The sequence below is a fragment of the Varanus komodoensis genome, unplaced genomic scaffold (genome assembly GCF_004798865.1).
Source record: "Varanus komodoensis strain SLA01 unplaced genomic scaffold, ASM479886v1 scaffold37, whole genome shotgun sequence".
Classification (NCBI taxonomy): domain Eukaryota; kingdom Metazoa; phylum Chordata; class Lepidosauria; order Squamata; family Varanidae; genus Varanus; species Varanus komodoensis.
In genome coordinates this window covers 2596275-2611355 of record NW_025335889.1, presented here as the reverse complement: position 1 = coordinate 2611355, position 15081 = coordinate 2596275, and the positions used below count along the sequence as shown (strand labels likewise).

The 15081-nt window shown below is 40.2% G+C and overlaps 1 protein-coding gene across 5 annotated transcripts in view; it reads right to left on the bottom strand.

Annotated features, from left to right (window-relative positions):
- The window catches only part of SULF2 (sulfatase 2), a 209620-nt gene that overhangs the window by 75555 nt on the left and 118984 nt on the right, over positions 1-15081 (bottom strand). For all 5 annotated transcript variants that reach the window (XM_044440362.1, XM_044440363.1, XM_044440361.1 and 2 more), the window contains one exon: positions 12349-12588. In XM_044440362.1, the coding sequence (XP_044296297.1) occupies positions 12349-12588 (240 nt within the window). The remainder of the gene's footprint in view (positions 1-12348; positions 12589-15081) is intronic.

The window sequence follows — 15081 nt, the reverse complement described above, 5'->3', positions numbered from 1 at the left end:
CTCCCTCTCTCTCTCTCTCTCTCTCTCTCTCTCTCTCTCTCTCTCTCTCTCTCTCACACACACACACACACACACACAGAAAGAGAGAAGGGGTCGGGGGGGGGGGCGGGGGGAAGCTGGCAAAAGAATCACAGGACAACATACAGCTCTAGCCTGACTGCTAATAATGAAAACAAAACTGTGGTGTATCCTCTATATGCTGGCAGCAAGGCTTTCATAGATTGCTCATATTCTCTTTAGGGAATCGATATCATCCTTTTGAAAAGGCAAGGTCTCGATAACCTGACAAGGCTTTCTTTAAAAGTTTTTAATGTAATGTGGTCTCTATAGGATGTAAATCTAACATGGATTGTGGAAAGCATCTGACAAACACAAACACATTGCTTAGCTTTTAACAATTTTGAAAGCTTCAGGATAAGAATCCTTTTTGTTTTTTGACCAAATACCTTACTAAATATTACTTCTTGGCCGAAAAGGTAAATCAATACGAGAAAACGTTATTCTTTAAATGTAGGTGCTGGCATTCCATCAGAAGAATACATTAGCAATAGGGAAAAATGAAAGAAGTGGCCTCTTGGACCATTTGAAAATACACTGAGCAGAGATATATTCAAGTAAAAATAATGAGGGCAGAGAAAAGAAAATAGCTATGTGATGACTTGTGCTACACACAAGGGAACATGAAATACTTGCATTGATTCTTTGACTCATTTTATAGCTACACATACAGTGATAGTTGGAAAGAAGGGAAAAGTGGTCTCACTGTGATCATTTCTATATTGTACATATGTGCACAGGATACTTTGTCAAGCACAAGCCCCTGCTCTGATGACTTTACCATCTGTATTTTCACAGGGTGATGAGGAGGCAAAAGTAGAAATGCAAATAAATGCAGTTACACATCTAAGGGCATGGCTGAAAGCACATTATGCAAACCATGATGCCGAAGACAAGTTGCTCCGGGTCAGTGTCTGCCTTGAAGAGAAACCATCTGGGAATTCTATGCACACTACCTTGAGTGCCACAAGAGACCCATGATCTTAATAGCAGTCACAAAATGCATTATACTTATAGCATCAGACCAAAAACGTAGAGACTAAGCTCAGATTCCCATTAGGTCATGAACTTCACTGGCTGGCCTTTCTCTCACAGGGTCCTTATGAGGATAAATTGTGTATGTGATATAGGTGAAAGTGTTTTATGTTGAAATGTATCTAAAAATAATAGGAAAGCACCAAGATAGCTACGCTGATCCGTGAGAAAAAAATCCCACACTAAGCAATACCTTTATTAGGTCCAACCAGAATTCCACAAGAACAGCACAAGCACATGCTTTCTCCAGAACTCTTTCATCAGGCTAGGTGGCAGAAAACTCAGGGAAATTATTTTTGGACTTTTCAGTTCCTCTCTATGACTAAAACACCTGGGTACATTTTTTTGATTTTTCTGTTTCTTTCTCTGCCCCAACTGAAGAGTTAGAGAACTCAAAAGCTTGCACCTATTTGGTAGAAGTTTGCTCACTCCAGATTTAGGATGGAATGCGCAGCCCTTCCTACCTTTCCACGACTTACCTATCATCCTCTACTTCCTTCTCCCAGTAACACAATGATACAAAAAGGGGCAGGGAAACACACAATCTAATGATTTCACTTCCCAGAGCAACTTGCACTAGTCATTACTAGGAATGCTGCCTCAGCATTTCTAAGAGTCTTTGCTTGCACCCTAAAGGCTTGGTGGTGGAGATCAGCTTTGAAGAAAGAGAAAGGTATTCATAAACATTTGGTGAAGAAATTTAAGACATCAGGAGCTACAGAGGTGAAATTACTGGAGTCATTTAGAGAGAAGAATCTCAGGCAGGAAGCTCAGCTCAGAGCTTTACTGATGTATCTGAAGTGCTCCTATAGCTGTATCTCAGTGGTACAGCACTTGCTTTGCATACAGGAAGTAACAGGTTCGGTTTCCAGCATCACCAATAGCAGAAAACCCCCTTCCTGACACCGTGGACAGCAACTGGTCAACAGTCTGACTCAGTGGAGGCAATTTCCTATGTTCAATGTGCATCTGACTTCCTATATTCTGTGCTCTCTCTCCGCCTCCCCTTTATATATTCTGTATTTAAGGTAGTAATAAAAATGTTTAGTAGATGCACCCATCCACCTTAATAACTTGCTAGGGCCTTTTAGCAGAAGCTGATACTATCCACTTCACAATGCCAGCACTGAACTACTTCACAAACCCACAAGGGCCTGCCTGACCAGTGAGCAGGGCCAGGCACCTGTGGAGGCCCACCATCAAGAGCACCCTGGAGCTGCTTCCCCTCTACATCACTGCACCCTGCTTCTTCAGCAGGCTCTTCCTCTGGCCCAGACAGGCTGCGGTAAGAAGGGAGAGCTGCAGATGGCACTGGCTACTGTGAGTGCAAGAGGGGGCGAGCATAAGAGCGCACAGTGGGGGGAAGGGCAGCAGCTAGTGACAATGGCCACAGGTGGCTAGACTCATGAAGGCAAGGGGCTACTGGGGACATCTTGGCCCAAAGCGCCTCTCAAAAGCCCGGAACCAGAACAGCCAACAATCCACTTCCTGCCCGTTACTTGAGAAGCTGCATCAAATATATTGAGGCACATAAGGCAGCAACTATGCAAATACAGCTAAACAAATAGGTCAGGTCAGCTTTGGGACATAAGCAGCAGGCATCTATAGCTAGAGCACCAAGACCAGGGTGAAAGATGTAGACAGAGCTCTCGGTGAGAAACGATACAACCAGAAGCTAGGGCAAAATCAAGCAGGGGCAGACACCAGCAAAGCATGGTAGGACCAGAAGCAGAGAACAGGTAGCTGGCAAAAATGCAGCAGGACCAGAGGCAATGCAGGCAGAGACTGGTAGAATTCAAGGCATAGATGAAGATGCTGAAGAAGCAGAAACAAGAACCAGATCAGGACCTCAAACCAGTTTCTATTTTAAAAAGCCCCTCCTATTAAAATGACAAAGCTAAGTAGGATTAAGCAGGCTTGTATAGTACTGCCTATTTTCCAGCTGGACTCTGTGATTGCAGTGGTTCTAATCCCTGCAAGAACTAATAGGTCTGAAACCAGTCCTGCAAGTACTTGCAAGGTGAATAGGCTGCCTGTTTTTATCAAGCCACAAGGGGGAGCCACCATGCTTTGCAGATCCTGAAAGATGGTTTATGATGCACTTGAAGATGTGGAGAACAAGAAATTTATTTCCTATACAAATGAATCACTGGCATCATTAGTGGAATTAAGTACAGAGCAAACTAGGAGTGAAACTTTTTTTTTTTTTACTAAATCAAAGCTTTCATGGGATTCTAGACAAGCCCATAGTTTCTGCACTATAGGGAGGAAGAGAGAATAGCCAGTTTTTTCTGCATCTAGCTGATAAGACTTCATACGCCTCACAGAAATGTAATTTGTAGCAAGGAGATAGCATCTAGCTTTCAGGGATTGCTGAGATGCTTTGATCTTCATCTCCCACCAATGCCTGCAAGTAAGGGTGCATTTGTGTGAATGGGTCTTTGGGCATTGTGCCCACATCTATCACTGCCCCATCCATCCATGTGTCTTCTGGAGGGTTCCACAGCCACCAGTGTAACTCTTCACAGCAAAAAGATTGACTACCCCTGGTTTTAACAGTCTCTCCTAATAACCCAGAGCAAGCAGAAGTGATTTGAAGCTACTCTTGCTATTCTTCAGTGTAAGGATAGACCCTGTTAAGTGGGAATTTCTACTTTGTTTAACTTTTTATAGGAAACAATTATCAGTTTGCCTTAACACTTTGGATGAGGGTCAGTCCTTTATGAAGCATTTCAATGCTGTAGATACAGCATGATAAAATGTTATGCATTTCCTCTACTTTCTTAGTGGGATCTTCCAATTAGACACTGCTATTAATTTCTTTTTCTATGGGGTTTTGGAGACTTGCTTTATACATCATTCTCTTGATGGGTCCTCCCCCCCAGTGTTTTCCTAGCATGTTTCATTAGTCACTGCAAAGTATGATGGGAAATTAAATTGTGCATTCAAATGAAAAAGAAGAAAAAATAATGGAAGCCCAGAATTCAAGCAGGATGAAACATGTATGAGAAAAGTGCAAATAGATGTTCTGAGCAATAAAGGACAAACATGCAGAAAGTACAAGCTTAGTGCTGGTCTGGACACACAAGATCAGGCTGTAGTATAAAGCTGCAGCTTCCACTCCTATATTGGTTCGACTCTGTGATGTTTTAACAAACCTCTGTTCCTGTATGTTTCAGAAAGTGCTGTCTAGTGCCAACAGATTTCTAAAGCTATTCAGGTATCATTCATCATCGTTTGAAGTGTATCTGCTACAGAATAAAGCATCCCTCTCTTAATTCAGTGTAGAACTTAGGCCTTCTCTTTAACTCTGTTGTAATGCATACAGCATAAATTGAGAAGTCCCAGTGGGAAGTGATCCAGTTTTAATGGTTAGGAGTCAGCATACAGCACTATGACTCAGAGACCAGAGTCCGTCCTCCTGCATCTGACTTATTCTGCAACCTTGGGTACTGCACTTCCGTTGTTCGCTCCTTTGTTTGACTTTGAGCAATTTCCTTCTTTGCACAATCAGCTACTTGTTTACAAACGATTACAACACAATTACTATTCTGCTATATTTTCTATTCCTGTTGAGCATAATAACAATTCTTGGTGAACTTAAAAGGCATGGTTCCCTGAAGAGTATTTTATAGGCACAAAAACAGTACAGCAAAGAAACACTGTATAGCTCTTTTAATTGATTTTTAACGTTGTAAAGCACCTTGAGCATTCTAGTATGTTAGTGACACATGAATTGTAAAAGCAAATACCTAAACACACTGCTGAGGTAAGCAGTTGTTTTGCTGTGAATTGTCATCATTATTAGATGGTGGCCAGGGAAAAGCATGCTTATATTGGCATCCTGATGAATCAAACCATGGCAAGCCGGTCATGTACATCTACCATTCCAAGATTAACTCTAAGAGGCTACTAGCCTTGCTGGCTATGTGCTACCTCCTTCACCAGAGGCAGCATACCTGAATATACCAGCGGCTGAGGCGTTTGGGCAGGTGGAGGTTTTCACCTACCCTGTCTGAGGGATCCTGGGGGCAGCTGACTAGCCACTATGTGAACTGAGCCTGAGCGTTGGACTGGATGGATCTTTGGTCTGATCCAGCATGGCTTTTCTTATTATGTTCTTAGGCGAGGTATTTGGCTTTGAACACAGTACTGTGCAATCCTCTTCCTTATTTTTATTCTTCTGCTTATCTACAGCAATGTTAATGTCATTTCCCCCTTTTAATTACTGAGTCATCACCTTTCTAGAATAGTCCTGCTTATGGTACCAGACAACAAGGGATCATGTAATAGATGAGATAATGTCACAATTTTACACAGCTATATATCACCAAGAAATGATATCACTGTAAGTAAAGAACCTAACCAAAAGTGAGGAAAGTGTCTCCTGAGTTTTTCCAGTTGTTCAAGGAGTATGACATTGGAATCCCAACATAGAGGGAGTGTCCAGAGAATGTAATGATTTCATGTTAAACAGGTCAATGCTTTTGACATCTTTCAAAGCAATGCTGTAGTGAAGCAACTGTGTCTTGTAGCTGCTGAAAATCTTACTAAAAAGTGATACCTTCCAATTCAGCAGGTAATTCTAAGCCCTAAGAAATATTAATAATGCTACTATTTCAGCTGAGTGCCATGTAAAATACAAGCATCCTTCCTTTGCTAACTTGTATGCATGACTGACCAAAAAAAAAATCCCCCTACCCTTTCACCACCTTATAAAATATTCAGTTTAATGGATCAGCCAATCTTAGACTTGATTGAAAGTTCTCAGAATATTCTTTTCAGTGTAAATTTTGGATCTTGGGGGAATAGTGGTTGTAAGTTGAAAGTTATAAAACCACCTCACTGTTGTGCTGCTGCTGTTACTATTTCAAGCTTTCTTCTCCTTGTTTGTGGTTGTCTACCTTCTTTAAAAACCCTTCCTCAATAGAAAGGTCCTTTCTCAATTGACAAGAATTGTGGCTTCTGAATTTTTGTCCTCAGTCTGATTTGGCTTGAAGTTACATGCCAGAATGAAGGCAGAATTTCAGAAGCAGTGGTTTCTGTTAACAGAATAATAGAAACAGAAAAATATTTAAAATGAACAGCCAGTTTCAAGAATCAAGCCTTGCTAGTAATGGAGCGAAGATTTCAATCCTACCTGCTTCCCCCTCCCATTTTTGCTTAAAATGGGAGGGAGGAAAACTTAGGAGGAAAGAGTTAAGTTAAACCCTGAACAAAATGAATACAGGATGCAGTTTTTCCTAAAAGTATAGAGAAACCAGTCACTCAACCCTCACATCTATCTTCCTACATAAATCATTCATTTAAAATGCTCTCCTAGAAAGAGCTGCATCCTGCTATGAAAAACAAACACGGAACCTTCTTTTGCAACTGTTTATACAAGGATTCTTGGGCAGAATCAGTCCTTGACACCAAGAAATCCCTATTGCAAGCAGCTCTTGTTTCTTCTCCATTCTTTCTGCCACATGCTCTTGAGCCAAGAGCATCATTTGCCGCTCTTTATGCAGTGATGACTCAGCCAGCAAGTGGCAGATCTTCCTCAGACAAATCCCTTAACTAATGTGACATGTTTACATACATTGCCTCCCTGCCCAATTTCCCACAGCATGTAATAAAAGCAGAGACATGAAACTCCCATTAAAGGTAGGGTTCCTTGGCATACAAGGACAAATCCTCACTGTCTCTTTGGCGCAGATGTGTAGATACAACAGAGCCTTAATATTTGGCCACCTCTTACAAGTTCAGCATTTCTCAGATAGCAGTCAAATTCATGCAGGAAGAGCCCTGGGGAAGCTTCTTGGAGCCTCCAAAAGTTCAATGACAGAAGACAGTTCAATTTCTCCTGTGTTTCAACAGTTAGATAATAGCTGGCAACAGACCTCAGTTCCAAGATCTGTCTTAACTAATCATGTTCAGTGCATACCTAGTTGCAAATCTTGTTTTTTATGAATGCAACAGTCAGATGCATGAGCAAGTTCTCTCCCTTTCTCTCACTCATATTCCCCCACAGACAGGATTAGAAAATAAACCCTTTTTTCCATGTTCTTTTACACAGTGTGAGAGAATCCCAGTTTATGTTGCTTCGTCTGTCTACACAAACACATGGTGGCATTTTTCTAATGGTGGAGACCCTAAAATCTGGCTGGAGCTGCATTTGTCTGGATCTTTTGACATGTTTGCTGGGATGATGACCAGGAAAAGTGATGTCACAGTACAGATAAAATGGCACGTTAAGATGATCCTTCAAAGAAGAGAAAGTACATCTGTGGTATCTGCTGAGTTGGGGCTGGAGAAAGTGGATAGAAAGCTGAGTTGGAAAATATACAAGATGATGGGAGAGTGACCTCCTTATTAGCATGATCTGGCCACAAAACTGACCACAGAAAAATAACAATAAATACGCTTCTTAAAACATCTTGGTGGCTAAAAGCAACAAAAGAATCTGCCAGAGAAAGATTTGTTTTTGGAAGAGTAATTAGCACAGGGCAGAAGGACTGCAATACATGAAGAGGCTGGATAGAATATTTACTTGTTCTGGACAACTTGGGTTCAAGCCATGAAGCCCAGTTGGGAGAACTTTTCATCCCAAAGGACACCAGTATCAGTAGGGCTGTGTATTCACTTTGGATTTTATTCTGAACTTTGAAGGCACTATCCATGTTGAATTATATCCCCAAGACAGGTTTAGCACTACAGATAGCTCTTTAAACATCCAGACTAGCATTCAGGGTGAATAAACAGCCCCACTGACCTTTGATCCACCAGACTCCACTGTTAGCCAAGTAGGTGACAGTCTGAACCAGGGAAGGAGAAAAGGTGCAGTTGATGAGAAAAATTAGGCTACCACAGCCTTCGGGGCCTGACTCCTGACAGGTATGTAAGGTGAAAGAGAGCTTAAAGAGAACCCGGATGAAAGAATACAAAAGAAGATGCACCTGAGGAACAGAAAGTACCTGGCCTGAGAACAACAGATTACTGTGACAGGGAGATACCATTTCCCCATATGAATGTTTCTTCCTACATTTGCAAGCTGAAAATAACCCTCTCTATATCTATTAAAACAATAAATTGTGGCTGCTGTCTTCTTTTAATTCAAGAGGATTCCAGTTAGGATTCAAACCTTTTCCTTATTTCATGCTTCCAGTAAGTTGACACATTTGACACATTTCACCTCCACGACTATCAGCGGCTAAAGATTTGCTGCAGTGCAAAGATTTCAGTGGCTATAGATTTGCTGCAGTGCAAAGCTAAAATGAACTAAACAAGAATAAGAAATGGTTAGGCTCCATGTTGGATGTATGCAAAAACTGAAAAAAGGCATACAATGAGATATAATCTGGCTAAGAATTACCCACTTGTCCCATGACATGAGCCATTGATTTTTGGTGGCTCGGCAGATTTTTTTTTTTTTTAATGGGTGATGATAGAACAATTGCCCATTACAGATAATGTTTCTGACCACATGTGATTTCCCAAATGATATCCTAAATGCATTCTGCATTCTACTGGGACCATGGAGAAGAAAACAGAACCAGTCACAGTGGGCTCTATTTATTTCTCTATGAGAAAGAAAATGAAAAGGGTTGCATAGTAAAATGTAACATAGACAGTAAGCTGTAATCTATCCTGGGATTTATTCATGGTGCAAACAAGTCAGCATTTGGTTCCTCTGGTTTTCTTTTGGTGTTAGATGCTTGGTTATGTTATGTTATTATTTGGTATCCCATCCTTTAGTTCAGTTTTTTATAAGGTTCTGGTGCAATGCAGTTTCTATAGTTTTGAATCAACTTGAGTCATGTAATTGATCATGTGTGTATATCCTAGGTTAAAAATTTCAGGTAATAAAATATTTTTAAAGCTAGTTATTGAAAGTACAGGAAATTATGAGATTAGTAAGATGAACAGAATTGTGCAATTGTTTGTACAATCTGAATGAAGGACCACTTGGGCAACACTTTGGCAGTATTCCACTAGGCAGTATCCTAGTTTGTAGGATGGACAACACTGGACACCACCTGGAAAGAAGAAGAAAGGGTTTCTTCCCAATAAGCAAAACCTTTTTTAGAGTTTTTGAATCAGACATATTTGCACTGATAGTTATAAAATAGTATTTCTATTACTTTTAAAGTATTAAGATATACTAGTAATGTTACTATTTATAATTATTTATTTAAAAAGATTTAATACATACTCTAAGGATAAAATGCTCTATATTGGAATATTTACCAATCTTGTAAAAGGTTACTGGACATAAAATGGGATTTGTAAAAAATGCCACAATATTTTCCAGCTATGGACAGTTCAACATCTGGTTGGTTTTTACAGCATATTAAACATATTCTGTGTTTGAACTGATTCATCTTGATGAATGCTAGTAATTCACAGCTCCAAGACTTAAGAAATTAGATGTTAGTTTTTCACAATTCAGTCTTTAAATGGTCTGGCAACTGTATTCAGCATGATCAAAGAACAGCAATGCCCAAATAGAATAAAAACAGGTGCTAATTAATTCTTGTTTCTGACATATTTTGTAGACTCAGAGACATTAACACCCTTAGCTAATAAAACAAAAGGAAACAGCTCAAAATAATTTGGCATTCATGCTTTCCCTGATTTATTCCTTTGCAGACTAATTCAGGTCTTTATCAGAGCAAAACAAAACAAGAAAACTAATTTGTTTGAAGGCAGATTCCTACAGCCTGGTTGGTGAGTACCAACAAGATGGGAAGTTGAAAACATACACTGTTATTATATTTAGGAGACAACATTTAAATTACAGCAATACCTCAAGGCTCCAGTCTAGCAAGTCAAATTTATTATTCCATAAAGCATAAATTAAATAATTGCTCTTCAGCCCACAAAACAGTATTTAAGCATAACCTTAGCATGAAAACACACCTGTTTGTGGTGACAAAAGATACTGACAATTAAAATTAGGGTTTATCTAAATGTCTAGTAGGAAAGCTCAATTGCAATGTACTACCTTTAAAACAGATATATTGATACACACCTTGCTAAGAGGAAGGTACAGATTTTAACAGTGGGTATAAACTATAGCTGCAATGAACAAATTTATTAGTTATTTCCAATCTAAAATAAAAAATACCCTGGCTATCCAACTGTCAAGTCTGCCTCACTCAAATGTCCCCATATTTTGCTGTGAAGGCTCATTATTGCTGCAAGTATACCTGAATTTTTTTAAAAAAAATTATACTGTTGCTTCCAAGTGTCTGAACAAGTACAATGCAAATATATGAAGATGGCAAGGTAACCTGGACTCTGCTCTTGCTGCCACCCATTTCAAAGAATCGCTGGTAGCAAACTGTTTTACAAATTACTGGGAGCAAAGTCTTTAGCCAGGCAAAGAACATAACCTATCAAACTTTCCATTGTGGTTCACTGTATGACATGACATCCCATCCCAGGTTAAACAGGCCTATCCAGATATATTTTGAACACACACACACACACACACACACACTGCTTGATGGAATGTCAAATAGCGTGAATACAATGAGTGTGGGCTATACAAGGGTTTTTTAACCCTTGCATAACCCCTAATCTGTTTTAGAGTAATGCAAAGGTTGTTTAACTCTCGCATAAACCAAACTCTTCATTTTTACATCACAGAATCCAGAGTGTAAATCAGAAATGTAGTTTGCACACTTAATCATGGGTTGAATAACCCACAGTGAGCTCTGGTGTGTCATCTGAAACATGTCATTCTATGCAACAGAAGCATCAGCATTGTTCCATTTAGTAGTAGAGGTGTCAAAGGGTTCAGGCAATGTCGAATTTGCCATCTGCAAACATAGCACCCAAGAGTGAAAAGCAGAGTTAAGTGACGATGGCTAAAGAAGTGAGAGAGCGGAATGACAAGGATGTTAGTCTGGCAAGATGGATGCGGGCAGCTATGCTGGTAAATCAAAATCAAGTTAAATTTTGGAGAGCAATTAATGGCATGTACAAAAGTGACTGAAGATGCAACAATAATGTTCAGGCCCAGGGAAAACATCACAGATGGCTGTGCTACTGAAAGATTTGGGCAGGCAAGATGAAGAAGTATGGAAGTGAATGGTGAGCATTTCCAAAAGCCAAGTCAGAACCAGTGGCTAATGGTATGAACTAAAGGAGTGATTTTAGTAAAAAAGAATGGATGAGGCTAGGTGGAAACACTTGGATGAGATATCTAGGTAACTCCTAAGTGTACTATTTGGGTCTCCAACCCATTTGAATGAGTTGTCTCTGTTCTACAATAGCCAAAGCTGGTACAAACATTTGATTATTGGGAGGGAAAAATGAAATTTTCAGTTTATTATGCACAAATATACCAACTGAGACATGATTAGGAATATACAAGAAGTTCATCTTTGCTTGCAAAACATGCATGCCCTGTTCAAAGCTCTGAATGTGGAGCATGAGCATATATTTGCAGATTGTGGAATATTATTCCCCATTCAATTTGCACAAATTTCTTCCATTTGAATCAATGTTGCTTTATTCTATGGAGGAAATTTGTACAAGTTTGAGGAAATTTGTGCAAAATCTTATGTTTGACTGCTTCTTGGTTTGTGCAAGTTTCCCATTTGCACAGAGTGAGCTGTGAGAAATCAGATACAAGATGAACAGCATGCTGACGTTCAGAGAATCCTAGTGATCTTGAACATCAGTTATTCATCCATTCCTAGACACTGTGCAAATGCAGCTCAGGGGTAGAGTGCATGCTTTGCATAAATTTGGTGCCCAGTTTAATCCCCAGCATCTCCAGATATGCTGAAATATTCTTGCCTGAAATTCAGTGCCAACAATTCTTGCCAGTCAGTGCCAACAATACTGAGCTAAACCACTGGTCTGACCCGGTATGAGGCAGCTCTGAATATTCCTATGCAATGAATGAGAGTTGTGCAACATTAATACTGTGCTATTGCACAATTATCATTCATTTCAAATGAGTTTTGAATAGAAACATTTCCTGGTGGATTGTTTCTGTGGCTCAGATCCATCTTCTGTTTAATCTGCTTCCAAGCGTCATCATGTCAAACACTAAAGGTTTCATTTGTTATTTTCCCCTATTCTCAACAGTGGCAATATAATGGAAGCTTTGCATGAATGAAATCCAGGTTTGTTTGCCAGATGAAAATAAGCTAGGGGGAGTTGTAAAAGTATTCTCAATGTCTCAAAGTTTCCAGCCTCATGGGTGAAGCACAGGGCTGAATAACCTACCAGAGAAGCAGCAGGTTGTATCAGTCTTACCTGTCCTGTAACCTGTGTTATTGAGGTACACTGCAAACGTGCGAATTTCATGCTGAGCCTGCCAGGACGGAGAAGAGCAGTTTTCATTGTTGGTGTAAGTGTTGTGATTATGGACATATTTCCCCGTGAGAATAGAGGAACGGGATGGGCAGCACATAGGTGTTGTCACGAAGGCATTAATGAAATGAGCGCCTCCCTGTTCCATGATCCGCCTTGTCTTATTCATCACTTGCATTGAACCTGAGGAAAGGAAAAAGAGTAGCATGGTTAAACAGAAAAGGCCCATTGTTTTCTATGTGAAGGAAAGTGCCCTAAATTTTGTCATGGCTATCCATCAAATGATGGTACTAGGAGCTCAGTGATATCAGCAGAAGAAAAAGAATGGTGGTGCGACATCTTCATCTACTTGAATTTTTACAAAGTTGCAAATAGCTTTTGGCTGAACAAAAACCTCCACCATCTTCATCTTAATGTCAGTGCTGGACCGTAGCCCTGGCACAGTACAGGCCATCACTACATGCTTTGCATGTCAAATGTTCCAGGTTCAAGCAGCTACCAGGGAAAGGATCCGGTAGCAGGTGTTGTGGAAAGACATCTGCTTGAGACCCTTGGGGACCAATGCCAGTCTCCTGGACTAGATGCACAAGTAGCCTGATCTTGTATAAGGCAATTTCTTCTGAAGATGCAGCAACAGATGTCACACAAGCACATGTTTATACTTGTTTCATTTATTTATTAAATTTACTAATTGTCACCTCCACCTACCAGGCCCCTGGGGATGATACACAATAAAAACTTTAGAACTTCACCAAGAAACTCAGGAACAAAAATACACACTATAGTACAAACTAGTAACCAGAATTGGCACTAGAATGAATAGGTGTCAAATATACAGCTTTAAAGATAGAACAACTTTATCACTCTGATGGAGCAAAATAAGAAAAGAGCTAATCTCACCCTCCTCAGAAGGGAGTTCCATAATCAGGGTGTCCTTACCAAAATGGCCCTGTCTTGAGTATCCTCCAACCTAGCTTCTCTAGTTAATGGAGTAAAGCACAAGGCCTCCAATGATGCTAGTAAATTATGAGTAGCTTCAAATGGGAGGAAGTAGACCATTAGATATCCTAGATCCAAACTATTTTGGGTTCTGTAGATCAAAACCAATATTAGATACTTATGTGAAGCAGATCATTGCTGTTGGAATGGGGCCACAATGTATACATGTGTAAGGTAGGCTCATATATTGGGTGCAAAGAGCCTGAGAAATGCTGAGCTAGATGGAGACATGTGTCTTATTTATGTATCCGACTGGCAGGAGTGAGTTTCTGGCTCATATATTCATTTACCTTTCTCTCACAAACCTCCTACTCGACACTAGGTAGGAAGAAAGAGAACCCAATATAATATTGGGCTTCTTCACCAATACAATGCAATGCAATGCAATACAATACCGGCATTGTCCATTCCCAGGAGTCCCTTGAACCTATTACTGAATCCTTGTAAAGAGGGATATAAACTTAATATACTATGTGAGGTCCAGTGTTTCCTGAATATAGATAAATGAATTATATGCATTGCTCTCTCCGCCTGGAAAAAGGAAAGAGCAGGACAGGGTGAACAGGAAGGGGGAAGGTCAGAGTAAGGGCAGCATGAGCCTGAGGCTCATTTGACTTCATACACCAGGTGGAAAAATGCTTGTCCTGACAGTGATTAGAGGGATTTGAGAAACAGAGAACAAGAATATGCCAGTATAAGCCTGCAAACTCTTTCACCTGTGCTTACATAAACCCCAAGGCAAGTTGTTGACCTCAGATATTAAGACCTCTTTTCTTGCCTGAGTTTCAGGGTACATGAAATGGAATGTGGCTCTAAAATGACCCCTGGACATTATATCAGTCATATAATTACAAACTTCTTGAAATGAGAGGAAGAGTTTCCCCTCGCTCAATTGGGACAACAATTTAGTCTGCACCTTTAAATTAAATGGAATCAAACCACAAGTATCTGTTCATCTAAGTGATTACTAGGATTGGGGCAATGAAGGGGGAGGTTAGGTATTTATTTTATTCATTTATTGAATTTCTATACCACCCTATAGCCCACAGGGCTCTTGGGGGTACACAATTTAAAACATACATAACAATAAAAATTGAGCAATAAAACAAGGAAATAAAACCACTAGAAGCACTAAGCCCCTTCTCTCTGCTATGACCTGCCTTGTCATGGTGAAGGGGCTTGCATGGCTCAATGAAGCTATGAGCTATGTCGTACAGGGCCACCCAAGATGGACAGGTCATAACAGATAGCTCTGACAAAACGTGATCCACTGGAGAAGGAAATGGCAACTCCAGTATCTTTGCCATGAAAACCCCAATGGACAGTACCAAAAGGCAAAAAGATATGACGTCGGAAGATGAACCCCTCAGGTCGGAAGATGTCCAATATGCTACTGGTAGTGCCAGAAAGAATGAAGCAACTGGGTCAAAGCTGAAAGGACACTCAGTTGCAGATGTATCTGGTGGTGAAGGGAGAGTTCGATGCTGTAAAGATCTATATTCTACAGGAACCTGGAATGTAAGATCCATGAATCAAAGCAAGCTGGACATGGTGAAACAAGTGATGACAAGACTGAATATCGACATCTTAGGAATCAGTGAACTAAAATGGACAGGAATGGGTGAATTTAATTCAGATGACCATCAGGTATACTACTTTCAGAAAAAATGGAGTAGC